This window comes from Chlorocebus sabaeus, chromosome 5 (assembly GCF_047675955.1).
Source record: "Chlorocebus sabaeus isolate Y175 chromosome 5, mChlSab1.0.hap1, whole genome shotgun sequence".
NCBI classification, from domain to species: domain Eukaryota; kingdom Metazoa; phylum Chordata; class Mammalia; order Primates; family Cercopithecidae; genus Chlorocebus; species Chlorocebus sabaeus.
In genome coordinates, this window is record NC_132908.1 from 28,910,757 (window position 1) to 28,936,485 (window position 25,729).

General features: G+C 36.0%; 1 protein-coding gene across 5 annotated transcripts in view; it reads left to right on the forward strand.

The window, feature by feature from the left end:
- The window catches only part of ZNF267 (zinc finger protein 267), a 142,925-nt gene extending 117,788 nt beyond the window's left edge, over positions 1-25,137 (forward strand). For all 5 annotated transcript variants that reach the window (XM_073015331.1, XM_073015330.1, XM_073015332.1 and 2 more), the window contains one exon: positions 22,320-25,137. In XM_073015331.1, the coding sequence (XP_072871432.1) occupies positions 22,320-24,325 (2,006 nt within the window). In that variant the 3' untranslated portion in view covers positions 24,326-25,137. The remainder of the gene's footprint in view (positions 1-22,319) is intronic.
- The last annotated feature ends 592 nt before the right edge of the window (positions 25,138-25,729 follow it).

Genomic DNA, 25,729 nt, shown 5'->3' on the forward strand with positions numbered 1-25,729 from the left:
GTGGATAGATGTCACATATTTTCTGATATATTAATTTTTAATCCTATTGTGGTTTCCGAGGTGATCCCACAGAAATTAAGATGCAGTAATTTTATCAAAATACAAAACATCTTTCCAAATCTAAGAAAATCTAATCATGTTTCACTTCAACTTTTCATTTTTCCTTGCCTGAGCTAAGATAAGAAATTTAAACTCTATAGGCACAAATTCCACAAATGTTAAATAGTTTAATGTGTATTACTTATTATGTAGAATTATTATCTAAATTTTTGTCTATGGGGAGCTTATAACATTGTCCATTATATAATAAACTCTAAACTGTTGCCTTATATCTTAATAACTATCATTCTTTAATTTTGTCTGGTTCAGTATGAAACTTACTGAGAATATGTCCTTTAGTTCCTTTTTTTTCCTTCTAGACATATGATTCTTTCCACAAATATAAATGGTATCTATTTAAAATTTTGATGATTTGACATACATACACATTGTGTAATGACTAAGATAGCAAAGTTAATTACCACATCAGTCACCTCACATTAGATGCCAATTTTTGTGTGTATGATGAGAACTCTTAAGATATACACTGTTAACAAATCTCAAGTATACTATAGTGCTGGGGTCTGTAGTTCTGGTCTGTGGCCTGTGAGGAATCTGATCACACAGCAGGAGGTGACCATTCAGCCAGCGAGCATTACTGCCTGATCTCTGCCTCCTCTCAAATCAGCAGCAGCATTTGATTCTCATAGGAGTGTGAACCCTATTGTGAACTGTGCATGCAAAAGATCTAGGTTGTGTGCTTTTTATGAGAATCTATCTAATGCCTGATAATGTGAGGTAAAACACCTTCATTCCAAAACCACCCCCGACTGGACCTCCATCTGTGGAAAAATTGTCTTCCATAAAACTGGTCCCTGCTGCCAAAAAGGTTGGGGACTACTACTATAGAGTATCATTAACTATATTTACAATGCTGTACATTAGATATTCATAATTTATTTTATAAATGAAAGTTTTTACTTTTTACCATGATGTCCACCTTGTTTATTCATCCATGTTGTCAGAAATTGCAGGAGTACCTTCTTCATTATGTCTGAATAATATTCTATATATTGTGAATAATTGGCTGTGAACATAGGGGTACAGATATATCTTTGACATATGATTTTATTTCCTTTGGTTAAACAATTAGAAGTAGGATCGAAGGTTCATATAATACTTATATTTTTAATTTTTTTGAGGTGCCTTCATGCCATTTTTCATAATGGCTGAATCAATTTACATTTCCACTGACAGTATCCAAGGGTTTTCTTTTCTCCATGCTCTCTTATTATTATTAATATTTCTTGACTCTGACAGCATTCTAACAAGTGTGAATATTTATTGACTTTGACAGCAGTTGTTCTAACAAGTGTGAGGTGATAGCTCATTGAGGTTTTACTTGCATTTTCCTGATGAATAATAACATTGAGAACCTTTTTATAAACCTGTTTGCCACTTCCATGTCATATTTTAAGAAATTTCTACTTGAGTGCTTTGCAAATTGATTTTTTTTTTTTTTTTTTTGCTATCGAATTGTGTGAGATTCTTAATATTTTGGATATAAAACTCTTATCAGATCTATTTTCTCCCAATCCCTGGGTTGCTTTTTCATGTTCTGTGTTTCTTTGCTGTGCACACACTTTTTTGTTTAATTTAATGCTACTTGCTTTTATTTTTTGCTTTTTGTTGCTTGTGATTTTTTGATGTGATAGCCAGAAAAATTACTGCCAAGGCCAGTGTCAAAGAGATTGTTCCTTATGCTTTGTTCTAGAAGTTATACAGTTTGTAGTTTTGTATTTAAGTGTTAATCCTTTTGAGTTAATTTTTGTACATGGTATAAGTATTCAGTTTTATTCTTTTGCGTATGACTACTTGTTTTCAGCATTATTTGTTGAAGAGACTGTACTTCCCCTTTGTGTATCTTGGTGCCCTTGTCAAAGTATTAGTTGACTGCATACACATGGGTTTCTTTCTGGTTTTTGTATTCTATTCCATTGGTCTATGTGTCTGTTTTTACGTCAGTAAGACGTAAAACCATAGCCTTGATTAGTATAGCTGTGTAATAGTTTGAAATGAAGAAGTGTGATGCCTCTAGCTTTATTCTTCTTTTTCAAGATTGCATTGGCTGTTTGGAGTTATTTGTGATTCCATAGAAGTTTTATAATTTTTTCTATTTCTGTGAAAAATGCCATTAAAATGTTAATACAGATTTCATTGGATCTGTGAATCACTTTGTGAAGTATGGACATTTTAGCAATATTATTTTTTCCAATCCATGAAGAAGGGATATTTTTCCATTTGTGTCTTTTTCAATTACTTTCATCAGTGTTTTATAGATTTTGCTGGACAGATCTTTCACTTCTTTTGTTAAATGAAGTTATAAAACTTTCAAAAATTTTTTGATACTATTATAAATAAGATTTTTTTGTAACTTTTTTCTCAGATAGTTTATTGTTACTATATGGCAATGCAACTAATTTTTGTATATTTTTGTGGCCTCAACTTTACTGAATGGATATATTAGCTCTATTTTTTGTTTGTTTGGTATAGTCTTTATGGTTTTCTGTATTTTAAAATCATTTCATCTGTAAACAGTGAGAATTTTACTTCTTTATTCCTGATTTGAATGCCTTTGTGTTTCTTTTTCTTACCTAATTGTTCTGGCTTGATTTCTCACTACTATGTAAAATAGAAGTGTTGAGATTGGGCATCCCTGTCTTGTTTCTGATACTAGAGGAAACTTTCAGCATTTCACTGTTTACTCTGTTGAGATGGATACTTTTGTATGTATGCTGTTGGGAGTTTTTATTATGAAAATGTATTTACTTTTGTCACAGACTGTTAATAAATTTTTTGAGACGATTATATGATTTTCATTTTTTTGTTATTGTGGTATATCATTTAAATTGTGTATGTTAAAACATTCTTGCATCTCAGGGATAAATCCTACTTGATAATGATGTCTGATCCTTTTAATGTGTTTTTGAATTTGGTATCTAGTATTTCGTTGAGAATTTTTGCTTGTATCTTTATAAGGAATATTGTTTTGTTCCTTTTTTGTAGTGTCCTTCCTTACTGGCTTCAGTATGAGATGTTGGTGGCCTCATAGAATGAGTTTGAAAGTGCCTTTTTCTTTCAGTTTTTTGGAAGAGTTTGGGAAGTGTTGACATTGCTTCTTTAAATGTTTGGTGCAGTTTACCCATGAAGTCATTTGGTCATGGGCCTTTTTTTTAAATTGGGAGATTTCTGAGTACTTCTGTCTTCTTTCTCATTATTAGTCTTTTGGGTGTTTCTGTTTCTTCACAGTGTGGTGTTCTTTCTGAGAATCAATTTCTTCCAAGTTATCTTTTGTTGTTATGTAATTGTTCATAATAGTTTATTTTTTCTCTTTCTGTGATACTAGCTGGAAGGACTACTTTTTCATTAATAACTTTTTGAGTCCCCTCTCTTTTTTTCCCTTGGATAATCTAGGAAAAGTTTGTTCTTTTTTTTTTTTTTTTTTAAAGACTCAACTCTTAGTTTTTTGATATTTTTTATTTTTCTGGTCTCTATTTTCTTTTTGCTCTAATCCTTATTATTTCCATAATTATGCCAACATTGGGATTATTTTATTCTTCTTGATCAAGCTCCTTGTGGATTACAGTTAGATTGCTTAAGATCTTTGTTTTCCTTATTGTAGAACTTTATCACTTTATACTTCTGTCTTAGAACTGCTTTTGTTACATCTCAGAAGTTTTGGTTTCTTGGCGTTTCCAATTTCATTTGTATCAAGATAATTTTTTATTTCCCTTTTGATTTCATGGCTGTTCAGAAGCATGTTGTTTAATATCAACACTGTATTAGTCCATTCTATAAAGAAAGGAGATTTAATTGGCCTACAATTCTGCAGGCTGTACAGAAGCATGGCACCAGCATCTGCTTGGCTTCTGGCGAGGGCCTCAGGAAGTTTGCAATCAGGGGAACTGGGAAAGGAAGAACAGGCAGTCACATGGCAAGAGCAGGAGCACGGGACTGAGTTGGGAGGTCCTACACACTTTTAAGCAACCAGATCTCGTAAGATCTGGGACAGATCCAAAGAATACTTGAGGGATCTGCCCCTATTATTCAAACACCCCATATTAGGTTCCACCTTCAACATTGGGGATTACTTTTCAATGTGAGTTTTGTGGTGGGAGACAAAACATTCGCACTGTTACACACACATTTGTGAGCTTTCTAGTTTTCTTCCTGCTGTTGATTTTCTAGTTTTACACCATTGTGATAAAAAACTTGATACAATTTTAATCTTAAATTAAAAAAACTTGTTTTCTATTTTTGGTTTAACATATGATCTATCCTGGAGAATATCCCACGTATTCTTGAGAACAATGTGTATTCTCATACTGTTTGATAAAATATTGTCTATTTAGTTTATAGTGTTATTCAGGTGAACTCTTTTTTTTATTAGTTTTCTCTCTAAATATTCCATGCTTTGTTGTAAGTAGGACATTGAAATTCCCTGTTACTGCATTTTATTTTCTCACCACAGATATGTTAATGTTTGCTTTGTATATTTGGGTGCTCCAGTGTTGGGTGCATACATAATTTTAATTTCTATATCCTCTTAACAGATTAACTTCTTTATCATCATGTAGTGAACTCCTTTCCTCTTGTGACAGATTTTTGCATGTAAGTCTGTTTTGTCTAATATAACCAACAACCACTCCTGACTCTTGGTGGTGGTTTGCATGCAATATGGTTTCTATTCTTTAAGTTTATGTTTGTCCTTAATTCAAAAGTGAATCTCTTGTAAACAGCATACTGTTAGTTTAAAAAATTCATTTAGCCACTCTGTGTTTATTCTGGTCTGTTTTGTTTTCTATAATGGAATACCATAGATTGGCTAATTTATAAACAATGGAAGTTTATTTGGCTCATGATTCCAGGAGCTTGGAAGGCAAAGAAAATGACACTGTTATCTGGTGAAAGCATTTTTGCAGCATAATAACATGGCCAAAGACCTGAGGGAGAAGAAAGCTCCCTTTTACAACAGAGTCACTTTTGTGATAACTAACACACTCCCATAAGGACATGAATTAATTCATCAGGGCTGAGTCCCAGTGGCCTAACCGCTTCTTAAAGATCCCACCTTTTAATTCCATCACAATGGCTATTAAATTTTACCCTAAAATTTTGGAGGTGACATTCAGTCTATACCAGTATCTGTTTATTGGATAATTTAATCTCTTTATATGTAAAGTAATTATTGATACATAAGGACTCACTATTATAGTTGTTTTCTGTTTTATTGTTTCTTTTTTTCTCATGCTGTCTTCTGTTAATTTTTGGATTTGTTTTTGTTGTTTTTATGTTTTGATGGCTTTTTCCATTTGTGTATCTACTACAGTTTTTTCCTAGAGGTTATCATGAGACTTAGATAAAATATCTTATATTTGTAAAGGTCTAGTTTAAGATGATAACAATTTAACATCTATCCGTGGAAAAAAACTCGACAGTTTTTCTCCCTTTCACACATTTTATTACTATATATATTATACTTTGTAACTTTTTATACTTTGTATTCATTAACAAATTGTTGTAGCTATACTTATTTTAATGCTTTTACTTTGTAGCTTTTATATGAGAGTTAAAAGTGATTTGTACACTAGTGTTACAGTATTAGTGTATTCTGAATTTCACTGTGTATTTACCATTTCCAGTAACATTTATACTTTTAACTTTTTTTGTGTTTTTCATTAGCATTTGATATGGTTTGGCTGTGTCCCCACCCAAATCTCATCTTGAATTGTAGCTCCCACAATTCCCACGTGTTGTGGGAGGGAACCAGTGGGAGGTAATTGAATGATGGGGCATGTCTTTCCTGTGCTATTCTCATGATAGTGAATAAGTCTCACGAGATCTGATGGTTTTATAAAGGAGAGTTTCCTGCACAAGCTCTCTTCTCTTGTCTGCTGCCATGTGAGATATGCCTTTCACCTTCCACTGTGATTGTGAGGCCTCCAGCCACGTGGAACTGTGAGTCCACTAAACCTGTTTCTTTTGTAAATTGCCCAGTCTTGGCTGTGTCTTTATCAGCAGTTATGAAAACAGACCAATACAGTAAATTGGTACCAGTAGAGTGAGGTGCTGCTGAAAAGATACCTGAAAATGTGGAAGCCCCTTTGAAACTGGGTAGTAGGCAGAGGTTGGAACAGTTTGGAGGGCTCAGAAGAAGAAAGGAAAATGTGGGAAAGTTTGGAACTCCCTAGAGACTTGTTGAATGGTTTTGACCAAAATGCTGATAATGATATGGACAACAAAATCCAGGCTAAGGTGGTCTTGGATGGTGTATTAATCTGTTCTCCCACTGCTGATAAAGACGCACCCAAGACTGGGTAATTTACAAAAGAAAGAGGTTTAATGGATTTACAGTTCCACATGGTCGGGGAGGCCTCACAATCACAGTGGAGGGCGAGGAGGAGCAAGTCACGTCTTACATGGATGGCAGCAGGCAAAAAGAGAGGGAGCTTGTGCAGATAACCCCCCCTTTATAAAACCATCAGATCTCATGAGACTTACTCATTGTCACAAGATTAGCACAGGAAAGACCTACCCCCATGATTCAATTACCTCCAGACAGGTCCCTCCCACAACACATGGGAATTCAAGATGAGATTTGGGTGGGGACACAGCCAAACCATATCATTCCGCCCTGGCCTCTCCCAAATCTCATGTCCTCACATTTCAAAACACAATCATGCCTTCCCAATAGTCCCCCAAAGTCCTAGCAGATTTCAGCATTAACTCAGATGTCACAGACCACAGTCTCATCTGAGACAAGGCAAGTCCCTTCTGCCAGTGAGCTTGTAAAATCAAAAGCAAGTTGGTTACTTCCTAGATACATTGAGGGTACAGGCATTGGGTAGCCATTTCAAATGGGAGAAATTGGCCAAAACAAAGGGACTGTAAGCCCCATGCAAGTCCAAAATCCAGTGGGGCAGTCAAATCTTAAAGCTCCCAAATAATCTCCTTTGACTGCATGTCTCACATCCAGGTCATGCTGATACAAGAGGTGGGCTCCCATGACCTTGGGCAGCTCTGCCCCTGTGGCTTTGCAGAGTATAGCCACCCTTCTGGCCACTTTCATGGGCTGGCATTGAGTGTCTACAGCTTTTTCAGGTGTCCAGTGAAAGCTGTCAGTGCATCTAGCATTCTGGGGTCTGGAGGACAGTGGCTCTCTTCTCACAGCTCCACTAGGCTGTGCCCAAGTAGGGACTCTGTATGGGGGCTCCAACCCCACATTTCCCTTCTGCACTGCCCTAGCAGAAGTCTTCCCTGAGGGCCCTGCCCCTGCAGCAGACTTCTGCTTGGGCATCCAGGCGTTTCTATACATCCTTTGAAATCTAGACGGGGGTTCCCAAACCCCAATCCTTGATTTCTGTACACTCACAGGCTCAACACCACGTGGAAACTGCCAAGGCTTGGGGCTTGCACCCTCTGAAGCCACAGCCTAAGCTCTGTGTTGGCCTCTTTCAGCCACTGCTGGAGCGGCTGGGACCAGGGCACCAAGTCCCTAGGCTGCACACAGCATAGGGACCCTGGGCCTGGCCCAGGAAACCACTTTTTCCTTCTAGGCCTCTGGGCCTGTGATGGGAGGGGCTGCCGTGAAGACCTCTGACATGCCCTGGAGACATTTTCTGTATCATCTTGGTGATTAACATTCGGCTCCTCGTTGCTTATGGAAATATCTGCAGCTGGCTTGAATTTCTTCTCAGAAAATGGAATTTTCTTTTCTATTGCATTGTTAGGCTGCAAATTTTCTGAACTTTTATGGTCTGCTTCCCTTATAAAACTGAATACCTTTAGCAGCACCCAAGTCACCTAGGTTACAGAGCTGCTTTAAGATTCACAATGAGACTAATGTTAGCAGGTATGCCTTTGTGGGCACAGATGTGTGTGCCTTCAGGGAGGTCTCAGGTTGAGCATAACTGTTCCTGAACTGTGGTTGCATGCAGCTGGAACCAGGTTACAGTGCCACTTCAGGTCCACATTCAGATCATTGTTGATGGTCCTATATATAGAACCACAGACAGATATTTTTCCTTGAGAATCTCTGTGTAGGCAGGACTTTTTTTCCAGACCATTGGTGAGAGGTGAAGAAGGTGAGTTTTGCCTGATTCATGTGTCACAGACAGGACCAAATTCTGCATGTATGTTACCTAAGACTTAGGTGGGTATAAATTGTCCTCGGTTCTTGGCAGATGGTCCTAGTGACAGGGCAGAGGCCAAGTGGGTTATAGCTAAGTCTACAGTGGGATGTGGCAAGTTTTGTTCTGTAGCCAGAACCATGATCAGCAAGCCTACCACTTGGCCAAGGGCAGTGTCTAAGGTTGACCAGCAAGGTCACATTTTTCAAGAGTAGTGATTCTCTCTTCCATGTCTTCCTTTTGGGCCATGGCTTTATGGACATCTTCTAGCAATTTGGGGTTCATTTCTTCAGATTTGATGAAATCTTTTCTAGATTTGATGAAAATCTTTTCAGATCCTCTTCCAGCTCTGTCACATGACTGGAAAGGGCAGCCAGGTGTTCATTTGACTCTGCTCCCTTGACTGTTTATGATTTCTTGGACCTCAATTACTTTAGCAAGGTCTTCCTCATAGCTTAAAGAACCATCAGAAGATCTCTTTCCATTCATGTTTGGTGTATTTTCTTGTTCATGGTTTATGTTAAGCACTCCACCTGTTAGTGTTTTTTTTTTTCTGACTATTCTGTTCTTTAAGAATCATTAGCTCTTTGTGACACCTAATTCTTCTAACAAACTACATCTCTCAAGTGCTACTCATAATCGTTCTCTCACCTTTTCATCCAGAGCTTTGTGCTGTTCAGATAATGACTTCAGTGCTTTCAGCACTTCAGCTTCACTGGACATGCCTGCTTGAGACTGCACTTTGTTTCTTCATCACTGTCATCCTAAGATACCGCTCATGTTTGAAGACAGGGCATTCCAAATGCTCTAATAGCAGCCTGGTGGTGTTCCTTTCTGCTTTCATTTTTCAGCAGTTTCTTCTTTCCTTTCAAGGAGCTGTTCCCTGCCTACATTGACTTCTTTAGTAAGCGCCGTGAACTCCTGTGGAGGTGGAGTGTTGAGCTGTCTCTGCAAGGAATCTCTTTCATGACCAACCTTTTGTAATTTCCCCTGTGTTGGTGCCAGCATTTCTGGAATCTCTCTCAGTGTGTCAAGAAGACAGCCTCTTTCTTCTAGCATGGAGACCATCAACTGTTCAAAATATGAATCTGCATCTGGCTGTGAAGGGGAGCTGGACCCATGGCTCCCACTTCCTCCCAGGGGGCCTTCTGTTTGCTGATGGACGGCATCACCTCTCATATCATCTTGCTTGCCATGGGAGCGGGCAAGGAGGCTCTGCAGTGTCTAGCAGGTGGGTGCGAGCTCTGGGTGAGTTCGGGAGCTGATGAAGGCAGCCTGCGGCCAGACATTGGTAGACAAAGTATTTGCCTTTCTACATATGGCTTATTTCACTTAACATGAGATTCTCCAAGTCCATCCATGTTGTTTCAAATGACAGGATTTTATTATTTTTTAATGGCTGAAAAGTATTTAATAATATGTATGTACAGTGGAGTTTCATTATCCATTTATCTGTTGCTGTACACTTGAATTGGTTTTATATCCTGGCTATTATAAATAGTGCTGCAGTAAACATGGGAATGCAGATACCTTTGTCAAACTTGATATTCTTTCTTTGGGGATGTATACCCAGTAGTGGAATTGCTAGATCGTATGGTACCTCTATGTTTGATTTTTTGAGGAATCTTCATATGATTTTCTGTAGTGCCTATACTAATTTATAATTCCACCAACAGTGTTTATGCATTCCTTTTCTTCACCTCCTCACCAATACATTTTTATTAATATGTTTTTTCTTTTTGATTATATCTATTGTAACTGGAGTGAGGGGGTCCCATTTGGCTTGGATTTGTGTTTCCTGTGTGATCAATGATTTTGAGCATTTTTTATGTACCTGTTGGCCATTTGTATTTCTTCTTTTGAGAATGTCTAGTAAGGTCTTTCTCACATTTTAAAATTCAGTTATATGTTTGTATTATCTTGAAATTTTAATGCTTCTTACATGATCTAGATATTAACACCTTTTCATATGTGTAGTTTGCAAATATTTTCTCATATTGTTTAGGTTGTCTTTTCACTCTGTTAGTATTTTCATTTTGTATTTAAACTCTTTTTAGTTGGATGTAATTATATTTGTTTTTTCTTTTGCTATCTGTGCTTTTGAAGTCTTTATTTTTAAGAGACATGGTCTCACTCTGTCACCCAGGTTAGAGTGAAGTAGCATGATCATAGCTTACTGCAGGCTTGATTTCCTGGGCTCAAGTGATCCTCCTGTCTCATCCACTTGAGTAGGTTGACTATAGACATGTGCCACCACACCCAGCTAATTTAAAACATTTTTTTTGTAGGAACAGGATCTCACTATGTGGCCCAGGATGCCCTCAAACTCCTGACCTCAAATGATTCTCCCACCTTGGTGTTCCAAAGTATTGGGATTACAGACATGAGCCACTGCAACTGGCCATGCTTTTGAAGTCTTATTTGAAAAATATTTTCCAAGTCTGTTGTAAAGCATTTGCCCTATGTTTTTATCTAATAGTTTCATAGTTTGGGCCGATTACATTTAATTCTTTAATCCAGTTTGAGTTGATTTTTTGGTATATGGTGAGTGGTAGGGGTATAGTCTGATTTTTCTGCATATGGATATTCAATTTTTCCTGCATCATTTATTGAGGAAACTGTCTTTTCCCCAAAGTGTATTCTTGGCACCTTTGAAAATCAGTTTGCTTTAGATGCATTAATGCATTTTTTGGCTCAGCAGACATATTGGTCTATATGTCTGTTTTGGTGCCAGTACAATACTGTTTAGCTTACTATAGCTTTGTCGTAAATTTTGACGTAAGGTATTGTATTGTCTGCAGATTTATTCTTTTTGCTCAGGATTGTTTTGGCTATTCAGGGTCCCTTTGTAGTTCCACATACATTTAGAATTTTTTTTTTCTGTTTCTATGAAGAATGCTGGTGACTTTTTGATCAGAGTTGCATTAAATCCATAGATCATTTGGGATAGTATGGCCATTTTAATTATATCTTTTCAATCTATGAACACAAGGTATCTTTTCATTTATTCACATGTATTTTATTTTTTTGTCCATGCTTTGTAGTTTTAGTGTAGGAATATTTCATCTTCTTAGTTAAGTTCATTGCTAGGTGTCTTAATTTTAGTACTTAGTAGATGTCTTTTACATCTAAATTGGAAACGAGGAAGTTAAATGGTTCTTGTTGGAGACAAAACCTGAACACAACATCAAAGACCAAAAAGAAAAAACCAGAAACAAAACTGTAAGGACTAAATAAATTCATTAAAGTTGCAGGATATGAAATTTCATAATTCCATTCACAATAGCTACAAAAAGGAAGTCAGTTCATTTAAAGTTCATGTTTGTATATGGTACAAAGTGAGGTCAAACTTTATTCTTTCCCTTGCAAATTTGTAGTATTTCTAACATTCTTTGGTGAGGAGACTGTTCTTTCCTCATTGTGTGTTCTTAGAACCCTTGTTGAAGGTAAATGTACTATATACATGAGGATTTATGGGCTCTCTAATCTTTACATCATCTATAATACTTGTCTGTCTTTATTCAAGTACCACACTGTTTTGATTACTATAGCTTTGTAATGTGTTTTAAGATCAGAAAGTAGATGTCTCTTTTTCCCCCCCGAGATTGTTTGACTATTTCTGATTTCTTGAAATTCTATAGATATTTTGAATATTTTAATACTTCTGCAAAGAGGTGGATTGGTATTTTGATAGAGAGTACATTGAATCTGTAAATCACCTTGGATAGTATTGACATCTTAGGAATATTGAGTCTTCAAATTCTTAAACAAGAATGTGTTTGAGACTTTGTTTAATTTCTACATATTTGTAGACTTGCCAGTTTTCTTCTCATTTTTAACTTCAAGCTTTATTCTGTTGTAGTCAAAAATAATACTTTGTGTGATTTCCATCTGTTTAAATTTGTTAAGACATTTTATGGCTTAAAAAGTTGTCTATCTGGAATAATGTGCCATATGTGATTAAAGATATTGTGTATTATGCTGTTGTTGGGTGAAAAGTTATGTATATGTGTTAAGTCTAATTGTCTTTAGTGTTCAAGTCGTCTGTTTCCTTATTGATCTTCTTTCTGTTTTTGGTTTTGTTCATTTTTGCAATACTGAAAGTGGAGTATGGAAGTCTTCTACTATTATTGTGCTGTTAGCTACTTGCTTCAATTCTGTGAAAGGTCACAATGTATATATGGGAGCTGTGACATTAGGTGCATATATGCTAAAGCTTGTTACAGCTTTCTGGTCAGTGGACACTATTATTATTATATAATGCCCTTTGTTGTATTTTGTGACAGTTTTTGATGTAATGTGTATTTTGTCTGATAGTATTTTACTTTGCATTTAATTTCTTTTTTCCATGCTTTCATGTTCAGCCCATGTGTGTTTTTATATCTAAAGTGGGTCTTCTATTGAAAGCATAGAGTTGGATCTTGTTTATTGAATTTCAGCCAAATTTTGTCTTGTGAGTGATTTAATTTTTTTTATATACAAAGTAATTACTGAAAGGGAATGACATTGCTTTTTGTTTGTTTTTTTGTTTTAGATCTTGTAGCTTTTTTGTTCCTGTTTTCCTCTTGCTGTCTTCCTTGGTGTTTTATTGATTTTTTTTATAGTGGCATATTTTGATTCCTTTCTCATTTCTTTTTGTGTATCTACTATAGGTATTTTTGTGGTTACCATAGATATTACACAAAACATCTTAAAATTATTAACAATTTGTATTAACCTGATAACTTTAGTAGCATACAAAAATCCTGCCTCTTTATGTTCCCTTATTGTATTTTGTTGAGGTCACAAATTATATCCTTTTGTATTGTGGATCCATTAACAGAGATTTACAGTTATTTTTAAGTGTTGTCTTTTCACACATATAGGCTCAAAATAAAGGGATGGTGGAAGATCTACCAAGCAAATGGAAAGCAAAAAAAAGCAGGGGTTGCAATCCTGGTCTCTGATAAAACAGACTTTAAACCAACAAAGGTCAAAAGAGACAAAGAAGGCCATTACATAATGGTAAAGGGATCAATTCAACAAGAATAGCTAACTATCCTAAATATATATGCACCCAACACAGTAGCACCCAGATTCAAAAAGCAAATTCTTAGAGACCCACAAAGAGACTTAGACTCCCACACAATAATAATGGGAGACTTTAACACCCCACTGTCAATATTAGATCAACGAGACAGAAAATTAAGGATATTTAGGACCTGAACTCAGCTCTGCACCAAGCGGACCTAATCTGAAGACGGCTATCTTCAGAACTCTCCAACCCAAATCAACAGAATATACATTCTTCTCAGCATCACACTGCACTTATTCTAAAGTTGACCACATAATTGGAAGTAAAACACTCTTCAGCAAATGTAAAAGAACAGAAATCACAACAAACTGTCTCTCAGACTACAGTGCAATCAAATTAGCACTCAGGATTAAGAATCTCAAAACTGCACGACTACATGGAAACTGAACAACCTGCTCCTGAATGACTACTGGGTAAATAACCAAATGAAGGCAGAAATAAAGATGTTCTTTGAAACCAATGAGAACAAATACACCACATACCAGAATCTCTGGGACACATTTAAAGCAGTGTGTAGGTGGAAATGTATAGCACTGAGTGCCCACAAGAGAAAGCAGGGGAGATCTCAAGTCGACACCCTAATATCACAATTTAAAAACCCAGAGAAGCAAGAGGAAAAAATCTTAAAATTACACAGTGAAAGTAAATTGTGAGAGATATGCCTAACTGTGGTGTTTAGGAACAGGAAGTCTACATACCTGTATGTATTTCAAAGTTAACAGGCTCTCGAATGCCTAGTTATTGGTTATACAGATTGCATAATGCCACTCAATATTTTTATTTAAAATACTTTATAAGCATATTAATTTAAAATGATGAGTGTATTTTCTAATAATCTAGATTGTAATACAAAACAAAAGTGAATCAAAAAGTAAATTGCAATTAGGACTTCTAAATTATCTTTTTAGAAATTAATCTACCCGCCAATTGCATTTTAATTGGGCCCTTGGTGTCATCCGTGTGTGTGTGTGTGTGTATCTGTGTATATGTATATGTTTATATGTATATGTATATATGTATATGTTTATATGTATATATGTATATGTTTATATATGTGTATATATATAAACTGCGTAGGTATGTAGTGTTTTCATTTCCACAAGATACTGAAAATTTTGTGTCATCTTTGTGTCCTATATTTCCATGTAATTAATAATACAGAATTATATCAGGTAAATTTAAAAAATATTAAAAAGAGAGCCATACAAACAGTCACACACACAAGAAAGTGTTTGTCTTTTCAAATGTATAGCAGAATTAAAAGTATTCTATATACTATTATTACAATAATACCAAATACTTTGTGTATATTATTACCTTAACTAGAAAACTTTATATTGTTACATGATTTTTTGTTCCTCCCTACCATCATTTTATTCTTCAATGTAAAGAACTGACTCCTTTAGCATTTCTTGTATGACAGGTCTAATGGATATAAATTCATTTAGCTTTTATTAAGAATTTTTTCTTTCTTTTCTTTTTTTTTTTTTTAAGCGGAGTCTTGCTCTGCCGCCCAGGCTGGAGTGCAGTGGTGCTATCTTGGCTCACTGCAAGCTCCGCCTCCCGGGTTCACGCCATTCTCCTGCCTCAGCCTCCCGAGTAGCTGGGACTACAGGCACCTGCCACCACTCCTGGCTATTTTTTTGTAATTTTAGTAGAGACGGGATTTCACTGCATTAGCCAGGATGGTCTCGATCTCCTGACCTCGTGGTCCGCCGTCTTGGCCTCCCAAAGTGCTGGGATTACAGGCGTGAGTCACTGTGCCTGGCCCCAAGAATTCTTTATTTCTAATTCATTTTTAAACTATAGTTTGGGCAGATGTAGTGTTCATAGTAGGTAGTTGTCATTTTTTCATCACTTTCAATATATCATCCTGCCATCTTTTGGCTTGTGAGATTTTTTGCTGAGACATCTGTTGATCATTTTATGAGTGGCCTTGTACCTGCCAAGTCATCTTTTTCTTTCTGACTTCAAGATTCTCTTTGTCACTTTTGAATTTCTGATTATAATGTCTCATGTGAGTCTCTTTGTGTTGCTTCCAGAGTTGGTTGAACTTTAAATTTTAGGCCATTTTCTCCATCAAGTTTGGAAAATTCTTATTATTATTTCAAATAAGTTTTCTGCTCTTTTTCAGTCTAGAATTCTCATGAGTATATTACCTACTTGATAGTATCCCATAGGTTTACTAGGCTGTGTTTTCCTTCTTTTTTTTTGTCCTGTTTGGCTTCCTGACTCTAAAATTTCAAATGACCTGTTATCAAGCATGCTGGGGATTTTTTGCCTGTTACATCAGGTCTGCAGTAGACCTCATCTAGTGAATCTTTAAATTTAGTTTTTATTTATTACCTCCACACTTTGTGTTTTTATAGTTTTAATCTCTTTGTTCATTTTCATCATCCATTTTCTCTTTTAGTTTAGTTGTGTTCTCCTTTAGTTGATTGAACATTTTTAATACAGATATTTTAGCCAGTTTTGTGGCTCATGCCTGTAATCCCAACTACTTTGGAGGTTGAAGTCGGAGGATCGTTTGAGGCCAGGAGTTTGAGACCTGCCTGAGCAATATTGTGAGACCCTGTGTCTATAAAAAATAATAAGTATACTAGGTGTGATGGTACATGCCTGTAGTTTTAGGTACTCAGGAAGCTGAGGCAGGAGAATCAGTTAACTTCAGAAATTTATGCCTGCAGTGAGCTGTGATTGTGCCACTGCTCCCTAGTCTGGGTGTTTTTTGAGAAATGTCCCTTCAAATCTTTTGCCCATTTTTGATTGGATTATTAGATAGTTTCTTATAGAGTTGTTTGAGCTCCTTACATATTCTGGTTATTGATTCTTTGTCAGATGGGTAGTTTGTGAATATTTTCTCCCATTCTGTGGTTTGTTTCTTCACTTTATTGATTATTTCCTTTGCTGTCCAGGTGCTTTTTAACTTGACATGATCCCATATATCCATTTTTGCTTTGGTTCCCTGTGCTTTAGTACATTACTTAAGAAATTTTTACACAAACCAGTGTCCTGGAGAGTTTCCCCAATGTTTTCTTGTAGTAGTTTCATAGTTTGAAGTCTTAAAGTCCTTAATCCATTCTGATTTGATTTTTGTATATAGTGAGAGATAGGGGTCTAGTTTCTGTTTTTAATGAATAGCTTGTCTTCATGTGTATGGATATCCAGTTTTTTTAGCACCAGTTATTGAAAAAAACTGTCCTTTCTCTAGTGTATGTTCTTAACATCTTTGTTAAAAACGAGTCCACTCAAGGTGTCTGGAGTTGTTTTTGGGTTCTCTATTCTGTTGCATTGGTCTGTGTGTCTGTTTTTATGCCAGTACCATGCCATTTTGATTACTACAGCTCTTGAGTGTAATGTGAAGTCAGGTAATGTGACTCCGTAAGTTTTGTTCTTTTAGCTTAGGATAGCTTTGCTATTCTAAGTGTTTTGTGGTTCCATATATATTTTAGGATTGTTTTTTCTATTTCTGTGAAGAATGTCATTAGTATTTTGATAGGGATTTATTGAATCTGTAGATTGTTTTGAGTAGTATGGATATTTTAACAATATTGATTCTTCCAATCCATTGACATGGGATTTTTTTTGTGTGTGTGTGTCTTCTTCTATACTTTTCTTTTCTTTCTTTCTTTTTTTTTTTTTGAGTTGGTATTTTCCTCTTGTCGCCCAGCCTGGAGTGCAGTGGCGTGATCTCGGCTCACTGCAACCTCTGCCTCCTGGGTTCAAGCCATTCTCCTGCCGTAGCCTCCCAGGTAGCTGGGACTCCAGGCATTCACCACCGGGCCTGGCTAATTTTTTGTATTTTTAGTCGAGATGGGGTTTCACCATGTTGGCTATGCTGGTCTCAAACGCCTGACCTCAAGTGATCTGCCCACCTCGGCCTCCCAAGGTGCTGGGATTACAGGCATAAGCCACTGTACCCAGCCATCCTCTTCAATTTCTTTCATTCATGTTTTATAGTTTTCATTGTACAGATCTTTCACTTCTTTGGTTAAGTTTATGTCTAGGTGTTTACTTTTATTTGTGGCTACTGTAAATTGAATTACTTTCTAATCTGTTTTTTCAGATTCTCTGTTGGCATATAGAAATGCTTGATGTTTGTATGTTCATTTTATATCCTGCAACTTTATCAGTTCTTATCGTTTTTTGTTGGAGTCTTTAGATTTTTCTAAATGTATAAGAGTATACCACCTGCAAAGAAGGATTATTTGATGACTTCCTTTCCAATTTGGATGCCATTTAGGTTTTTTCTCTTGTTTTACTGCTGCTGTAGCTAGCACTCCCAGTACTATGTTGAATAACAGTGGTGAAAGTGGGCATCCTTGTTATGTTCCAGATCTTAGAGAAAAGTCTTTCAGATTTTTTCCCTCCATTCAGGATGATACTAGCTGTGGATCTGTCATACATGGTTTTTATTATTTTGAGGCATGTTCTTTCTATACCCAGCTTTTTGAGGGTTTTTATTATCAAAGGGTGTTAAATTTTATTAAATGCTTTTTTCAGCAGCAGTTGAAATGATCATATGATTTCATCCTTCATTCTGTCGATATGATGTATCATATTGTTTGATTGCATATGATGACTCATTCTTGCATACCTGGGATAAATCCCACTTTGTCATAATGAACAATCTTTTAATGTGTTGTTGAGTTCTGTTTGCTAATATTTTGTTATTTTTACATGAATATTTATTATAGATATTGGCCTACAGTTTTCATCTTTTGAGGTATCTTTTTCTGATTTGGGTATTATGGTAATACCTCAAAGAATGAGTTTGGAAGTATTCCTTCCTCCTCTGTTTTGGAAGTTTTTGAGTAGGGCTGGTATTAGGTCTTTAAATGTTTGGTAGAATTTAGTGATGAAGCCATCAGGTCCTGGGCTTTTCTTTACTGGGAGACTTTTTATTATGGATTTGAACTTGTTACTTCTTATTGGTCTGTTCATGTTTTGGATTTCTTCCTTGTTTAATCTTGGTAGGTTGTATATATCTGGGAACGTATCCATTTTTGCTAGATTTTCCAATTAGTTGGCATATAGTTGTTAATAATAGCCACTAATAATCTTTTGAATTTCTGCAGTATCAGTTATAATGTCTCCTTTTTCATCTCTGATTTTATGTGGGTCTTCTGTTTTTCTTAGTCAACGTAAAGATTTGTAACTTTTATTTATCTGCTTAAAAAATTAACTTTTCATTTCATTGATTTTTTTTGCATTTTTTTATTTCAATTTTATTTATTTCTGCTGTGATCTTTATTATAATTTTTGTTTTGTTTTGCCATTTTTTAGTTCTTTAAGATGCAACATTAGGTTATTTGATTTTGTTTTTTGATGTAAGCACATATATCTATACATTTCTCACTCAGTACTGCTTTTGCTGTATCCTATAGGTTTGGTATGTGTTTTTTCATTATTTGTTTGAAGAAATTTTTCAGTTTCCTTCTTAATTTCTTTATTGATCCAATTTTCATTCAGAAACATTTGTTTAATTTACATTTGTTTGTATGGTTTCCAAAATTTTTGTTACTGATTTCTAGTTTTATTCCATTGTGGGCAGAGATGTTTGATATTATTTCACTTTTCCGAATGTTTTAAGACTTGTTTTGTAACTTAAAATGTTGTGTATCTGAAAATTATGTGCTGAGAAGAATGTGTGTTCTGTAGCCATTAGATAAAATGTTCTGCAAATATTTATTAGGTATATTTGGTTTATAGTATAGATTAAGTCTGATGTTTCTTTTATGGTTTTCTGTCTGTAAGATCTGTACAATGCTGAAAGTGGTGTGTTAAAGTCTCAATTATTGTATTGGGGCCTTTCTCTAGCTTTAATAGACTTTGCTTTATGTGTCTCAGTGCTTTAGTGTAGGGTACATGGATATTTAAAATTGTTATATTCTCTGGCTGAATTGATCCCTTTATCATAAAATGACCTTTGTTCTGTCTTCACAGATTTTGTCTTGAAGTACATTTTATCTGATACAAGTATAGCTACTTTAGTTCTTTTTTTTTGGTTTCATTGGCATGGAACATTTTTCCATTCCTTTATTTTTCAGTCTATGTGTATCTTTATAGATGAAGTGTATTTCTCGTAGGCAGCAGATCACTGGGTCTTCCTTTTTCTTTTTTTCACCCATTCTGTGTTATTTAATTGGAGTTTTAGTGCATTTCTTTTCAGTGTTATTATTGGTAAGTATGTGTTTACTCCTGCCATTTCGTTATTTGTTTTCTGGTTGTTTTTGTATCTTCTCTTTATTTTGTCCTTCCTTCCTGTCTTCATTTAGTGAACATGATTTTTCTTGGTGGTATGATTTAATTTCTTGCTTTTTGGTTTCTGTATCTGTTGTATGTTTTTTTTTATTTGAGGTTACCATGAGACTTACAAATACTATCTTATAACCTATTTTTTTAACTGTTGACAGCTTCACACTGCCTCAATGAACAAATAAGCAACAAGAAAACTAGTAAAAACTCTACCCTTTAACTTTGTTTCCCCATTTTTAAACTTATTGTTGGTTCTCCTTATGTCTTATTGTACTATCTATGTCTTGAAACCTTGTTCTAGTTGTATTGAGTCATCATTGAGTATTTCTACTTGAGTATTTTACACACCACAATTACCATATTATAATTATAATATTCAGTTTTTCTCTGTGCTATTACCAGTGAGTTCTGTACCTTCAGATGACTTCTTATTGTTCATTAACATTCTCTTCTTACAGATGGAAGAGAATGCCCCTTAGTATTACTTGTAGGACAGGTCTGGTTTTAATGAAACCTCTCAGTGTTTGTCTGGGAAGGTCATTTTTTTCTCCTTCATGGTTAGGGAATATTTTCACGTGATACACTATTCTAGCATAAAAGTTTTGCTCCTTCAGCACTTTAAATATGTCTTGCTACTCTCTCCTGGCCTGTAAGGTTTCCACTGAAAATCTGCTGCCAGACATACTGGAGTTTCATTGAATGCTGTTTCTTTTTTCTTGGTGCTTTTAGGATCCTTTATTCTTAATTTTTGGAAGTTTGATTATTAAATGTCTTGACAAAATCATCTTTGGGTTCAGTCTACTTTGTGTTCTGTAACCTGGTTGTACTTAGATATTGATTGATACCTTTATAGATTAGGGAAGTTCTCTGATCGTATTCCTTGAGTAAACTTTCTACCCCTTTCTCTTTCTCTCTTTAAGGCTAATAACTCTTAGCTTTACCCTTCTCTGGCTGTTTTCTAAATCATGTAGGCATGCTTCATTCTTTTTTGTCTTCTCTACATATTTTCAAATTGCCTATGTTCAAGCTCAATAATTTTTTCTTCTGCCTGATCAGTTTTGCTATTAAGAGACTCTGATGCATTCTTCAGTATGCCAATTGCATTTTTTAACTTCAATTTCTGCTTGATTCCTTTTAATCATTTCCATCTTTTTGTTCAATTTACCTGCTAGAATCTGAATTCCTTCTCTATTTTATCTTGAATTTATTTCCTCAACACAACTATTTTGAATTATCTGTCTGAAAAGTTACTTATTTTGTTTCTCCAGGATTGGTCTCTTGTGCCTTATTCAGTTTGTTAGGCCATATTTTACTGGATGGTCTTAATGTGTAGATGTTCATCTGTGTCTGGGCATTGAAGAGTTAGGCATTTATTGTGGCCTTCACAGTTTGGGTTTTATGTCCACCCTCGTTGGGAAGGCTTTCCAGAATTTGAAAGTACTTGGATCTCAAACTCAATAATGTGCTGCTTGCAGACTCATAGAGGTACCATGTTGTTGGTCTTGGTTAAAATCGATGAATTATCTGAATTACCAAGCACAGAGACTCTTGTTCTGTTCCCTTAGTTTCTTCCAGACAAATGGAATTTCTTTCTCTATGCTGAGCTACCTGGAGCTGGGGTGGGATGACACAAGCTTCCCTCTTACCCCCACCACTGGGACTGTGCTAATTTAGACCTGAAGTGAGCACAGCACTGGGTCTCACCCAAGGCCCAGTGTAATTACTGCCTGGCTACTACCTAAGTTTACTCAAGACCTTAGGCCTCTACAATCAGCAGGTGGTAACCAGCCAGGTACGTGTCTCCTCAGGGCAGTAAGTTCCTTTTGGCCCCAGGTAGGTCCAGAGATATTGTGTGGGAGCCAGGTACTGAAGTCAGAAGCCTTGTTTATCTCGTGTTCTATTCTACTGCAGCTAAGCTGGCATTCAAATCACAAGACAACATCCTTCCCTCTCCTCCCTCCCCTTTCTGCAGGCAGAGGAGCCTCATATTTTGTCTGCCACCACCACCAGCCCACAGGGGTTTTCACTGGGCTATCACTGATATTTACTCAACGCCCAAGCACTCTTCAGTTAGCTTGTGATGACTGCTTCCACATCTGCGACTTACTCTTTGGTGCAGGGCAGGTCCAGAAATGTTGACTAAGGGACCCTAAGAGTCTGCGTGGTGCTCTATCCCACTGTGGCCAAGCTGGTACCTCAGGTGCAAGACAGAATTCCATTTACTTTTTCCTCTGCTTTGCTCAAACAGAAGGTGTCTTTCAATATACCCACCACAGTGGGAAATGTTCTGGGTCACACCTGAAGCCAGGACATCTCAGAGTCCAGTGTTCATGATGTGTTATTGAGGTACCACTGTTGGTTATTCAGAGACCAGCAGCTCCTAAGTCAGAAGGTGATGAATCCTGCCAGGTCTCCGCTGTGATAGGGCAGCACTGGGTTCATTGTAGTCCCCTAGTCACTGTGCTCTCTGTCTCCCAAATTAACAGATTTCTCCCTGCCATGCAGATGCTGCTGAGGGGCAAGGGCAGGTGGCACAAACACTCCCTTTTCTCCACTGTTGGTGTCTTAGTAGTTCACATGCCACTTTATTGTTGTAAAGTTATTGTAGTAAAGTTTGTATATCAATTGAGAAAACAGGGCCTCAGGTTTTTCGCTCAACTGTTGTATTCTCAACTTAGCATAATTTTGTGTATTAGATTTGTAAAATATTTGTATCTGAATCTAGTAATTGGAATTCTTAAAATTTTTATATCTTTCAGATGTGTTTTCGCATTATAACAAGGACCTGTTGACAGAGCAATGCACAGAAGCTTCATTCCAAAAAGTGATATCAAGGAGACACGGGAACTGTGATCTTGAGAATTTACATTTAAGAAAAAGGTGGAAAAGGGAGGAGTGTGATGGGCACAATGGATGTTATGATGAAAAGACTTTTAAATATGATCAATTTGATGAGTCCTCCGTTGAAAGTTTGTTTCACCAACAAATACTTTCTTCTTGTGCCAAAAGCTATAACTTTGATCAATATATGAAGGTCTTTACTCATTCATCATTGTTTAATCAACAAGAGGAAATAGATATTTGGGGAAAACATCACATACATGATAAAACTTCAGAGTTATTTAGGCAGGTCTCTACTCTAAGTAGGTACCGAGATGTTTTTATTGGAGAGAAAAATTATCATTGCAATAATTCTGAAAAAACCTTGAACCAAAGCTCAAGCCCTAAAAATCATCAGGAAAATTGCTTTCTAGAAAAACAATGCAAATGTAAAGAATTTGAGAAAGTCTTTCTTCAGAGTATGCATGGGCAAGAGAAGCAAGAACAGTCTTACAAATGTAATAAATGTGTAGAAGTTTGTGCCCAGTCATTAAAACATATTCAACATCAGACCATCCATATCAGAGAAAACTCATATAGATGTAATAAATATGATAAAGACCTTAGTCAGTCATCAAATCTTAGAAAGCAGATAATCCATAATGAAGAGAAACCATACAAATGTGAAAAATGTGGGGATAGCTTTAACCATAGTTTGCACCTTACTCAACATCAGATCATTCCTACCGAAGAGAAACCTTATAAATGGAAAGAATGTGGCAAAGTCTTTAACCTTAACTGTAGTTTATACCTTACCAAACAGCAGCAAATTGATACTGGAGAAAACCTTTACAAATGTAAAGCATGTAGCAAATCTTTTACTCGTTCCTCCAATCTTATTGTGCATCAGAGAATTCACACTGGAGAGAAACCATACAAATGTAAAGAATGTGGCAAAGCCTTTCGCTGTAGTTCATACCTTACTAAACATAAGCGAATTCATACTGGAGAGAAACCTTATAAATGTAAAGAATGTGGAAAAGCTTTTAACCGTAGTTCATGCCTTACTCAACATCAGACAACTCATACGGGAGAAAAACTTTACAAATGTAAAGTATGTAGCAAATCTTATGCTCGTTCTTCAAATCTTATTATGCATCAGAGAGTTCATACTGGAGAGAAGCCTTATAAATGTAAAGAATGTGGCAAAGTCTTTAGCCGTAGTTCTTGCCTTACTCAACATCGGAAAATTCATACTGGAGAGAATCTTTACAAATGTAAGGTATGTGCCAAACCTTTTACTTGTTTCTCAAATCTTATTGTGCATGAGAGAATTCATACTGGAGAGAAACCCTATAAATGTAAAGAATGCGGCAAAGCCTTTCCTTATAGTTCACACCTTATTCGACATCATCGAATTCATACTGGAGAAAAACCATACAAATGTAAAGCATGTAGCAAATCTTTTAGTGACTCCTCAGGTCTTACTGTGCATCGGCGAACTCATACTGGAGAGAAACCCTATACATGTAAAGAATGTGGCAAAGCCTTTAGTTATAGTTCAGATGTTATTCAGCATCAGAGAATTCATACTGGCCAGAGACCCTACAAATGTGAAGAATGTGGCAAAGCCTTCAACTATAGGTCATACCTCACTACACATCAGAGAAGTCATACTGGAGAGAGACCCTACAAATGTGAAGAATGTGGGAAAGCCTTCAACTCTAGGTCATACCTCACTACACATCGGAGAAGTCATACTGGAGAGAGACCCTACAAATGTGATGAATGTGGTAAAGCCTTCAGCTATAGGTCATACCTCACTACACATCGGAGAAGTCATAGTGGAGAGAGACCCTACAAATGTGAAGAATGTGGCAAAGCCTTTAACTCTAGGTCATACCTCATTACACATCAGAGAAGTCATACTAGAGAAAAACTTTGAAAATGTAAAACATGGAGCAGATTTTTACTTGTTATCCATGTCTTATTGTGCATCAGATAATTTATATGGGAGTGAAACCCTACAGATGTTAAGAATGTGGCATAACCTTTAACCATTTTTCAAGCTTTACACAACAGCAGAGAATATAAACTGAAAAAAATCCATACAAATATTAAAAATGTGGCAAATTATTTAAACTGTGCTCAACCCTTACTCAAGGTTCCATACTAGAGAAACACTATAGATGTAAAAATGTGAAAAGCTTTATTCAAAATATCAAACTTATGAATCACCTAGGGGTTCATAGAAAAAGAAAGTTTGTAGATGCAATAAATGTGAGGAAGTATTTAATAAAAAATGAAGTCTAAATGTGTCAGAATTTATGTGAGAAAGGACTAAAGCACGACACTTTCAGCGTTTATACTAAATAAATTTATACAGAATCTAAAGGCAAAATAATTAGATAATTTATTTGCTTATATGTTTTAAAGCATTGATGTTTTGACAGGTATATTTCATAGATACTTCATTTGTATTTACAGTATTTGAGGTTTTTGAAGAGCAAATATTATTTATATAATTCAGCTTTTAAATCTGTTGCTGCTTTTCCTTAATCCATGGTGTTCATGTGAAAATATATGTTCTGTTTTTTTTTTCTGCACCAGAGCAATGTGAGGTCCTTCTAAGTTAGGTGAAAATAATTAATATCAACATTTTGCATGGAAGTTTAATGCCAAATGTAAAACACATGAGGAAAATTTTAAAAAATATGCTCTTTGTGTTTGAATAAAGTAGTAATGCATGTAAACATATATGTGTTTAGAGCATTTTTCTATATTAAAGTAAGAGGGATATTCTGGATTTTTGAAATTACTTCACCAATTCCTCCATAAGTTTAAAAAAAAAAAAAAAAAAGAGACTTCATTTAAAGCAGAGGTCCCCAGTCCAGGCTGTAAACCGGTTACTGGTCTGTGGCCAGTTAGAAACTGAGCTGCACAGCAGGACATGAGTGGTGGGTGAGCAAGCATTACCACATGAGCTCTGCCACCTCTCAGCTGAGTGGTGGCATTCAATTTTCGTAAACCCTATTGTGAATTGTGCATGTGAGGGATCTAGATTGTGTGCTCCTTAGGAGACTCCAACTAATGCCTGATGATCTGAGGCAGAACATTTTCATCTCAAAACCATCTCTCTCCTTGCCAGTTTGTAGAAAAATTGTCTTCCACGAAACCAGTCCCTGGTGCCAAAAAGGTTAGGACCACTGAGTTGAAGTACTGACATATCTTTAAAACAGAATAAAGTAGGAGTCTTTAGTATTATTTGATGTGATAGAAGACATAGTGAAAGAGTTGAGTATTTGATGTGAGGAGAATAACATCTTCACCTATATCAGAGAAATGTGAA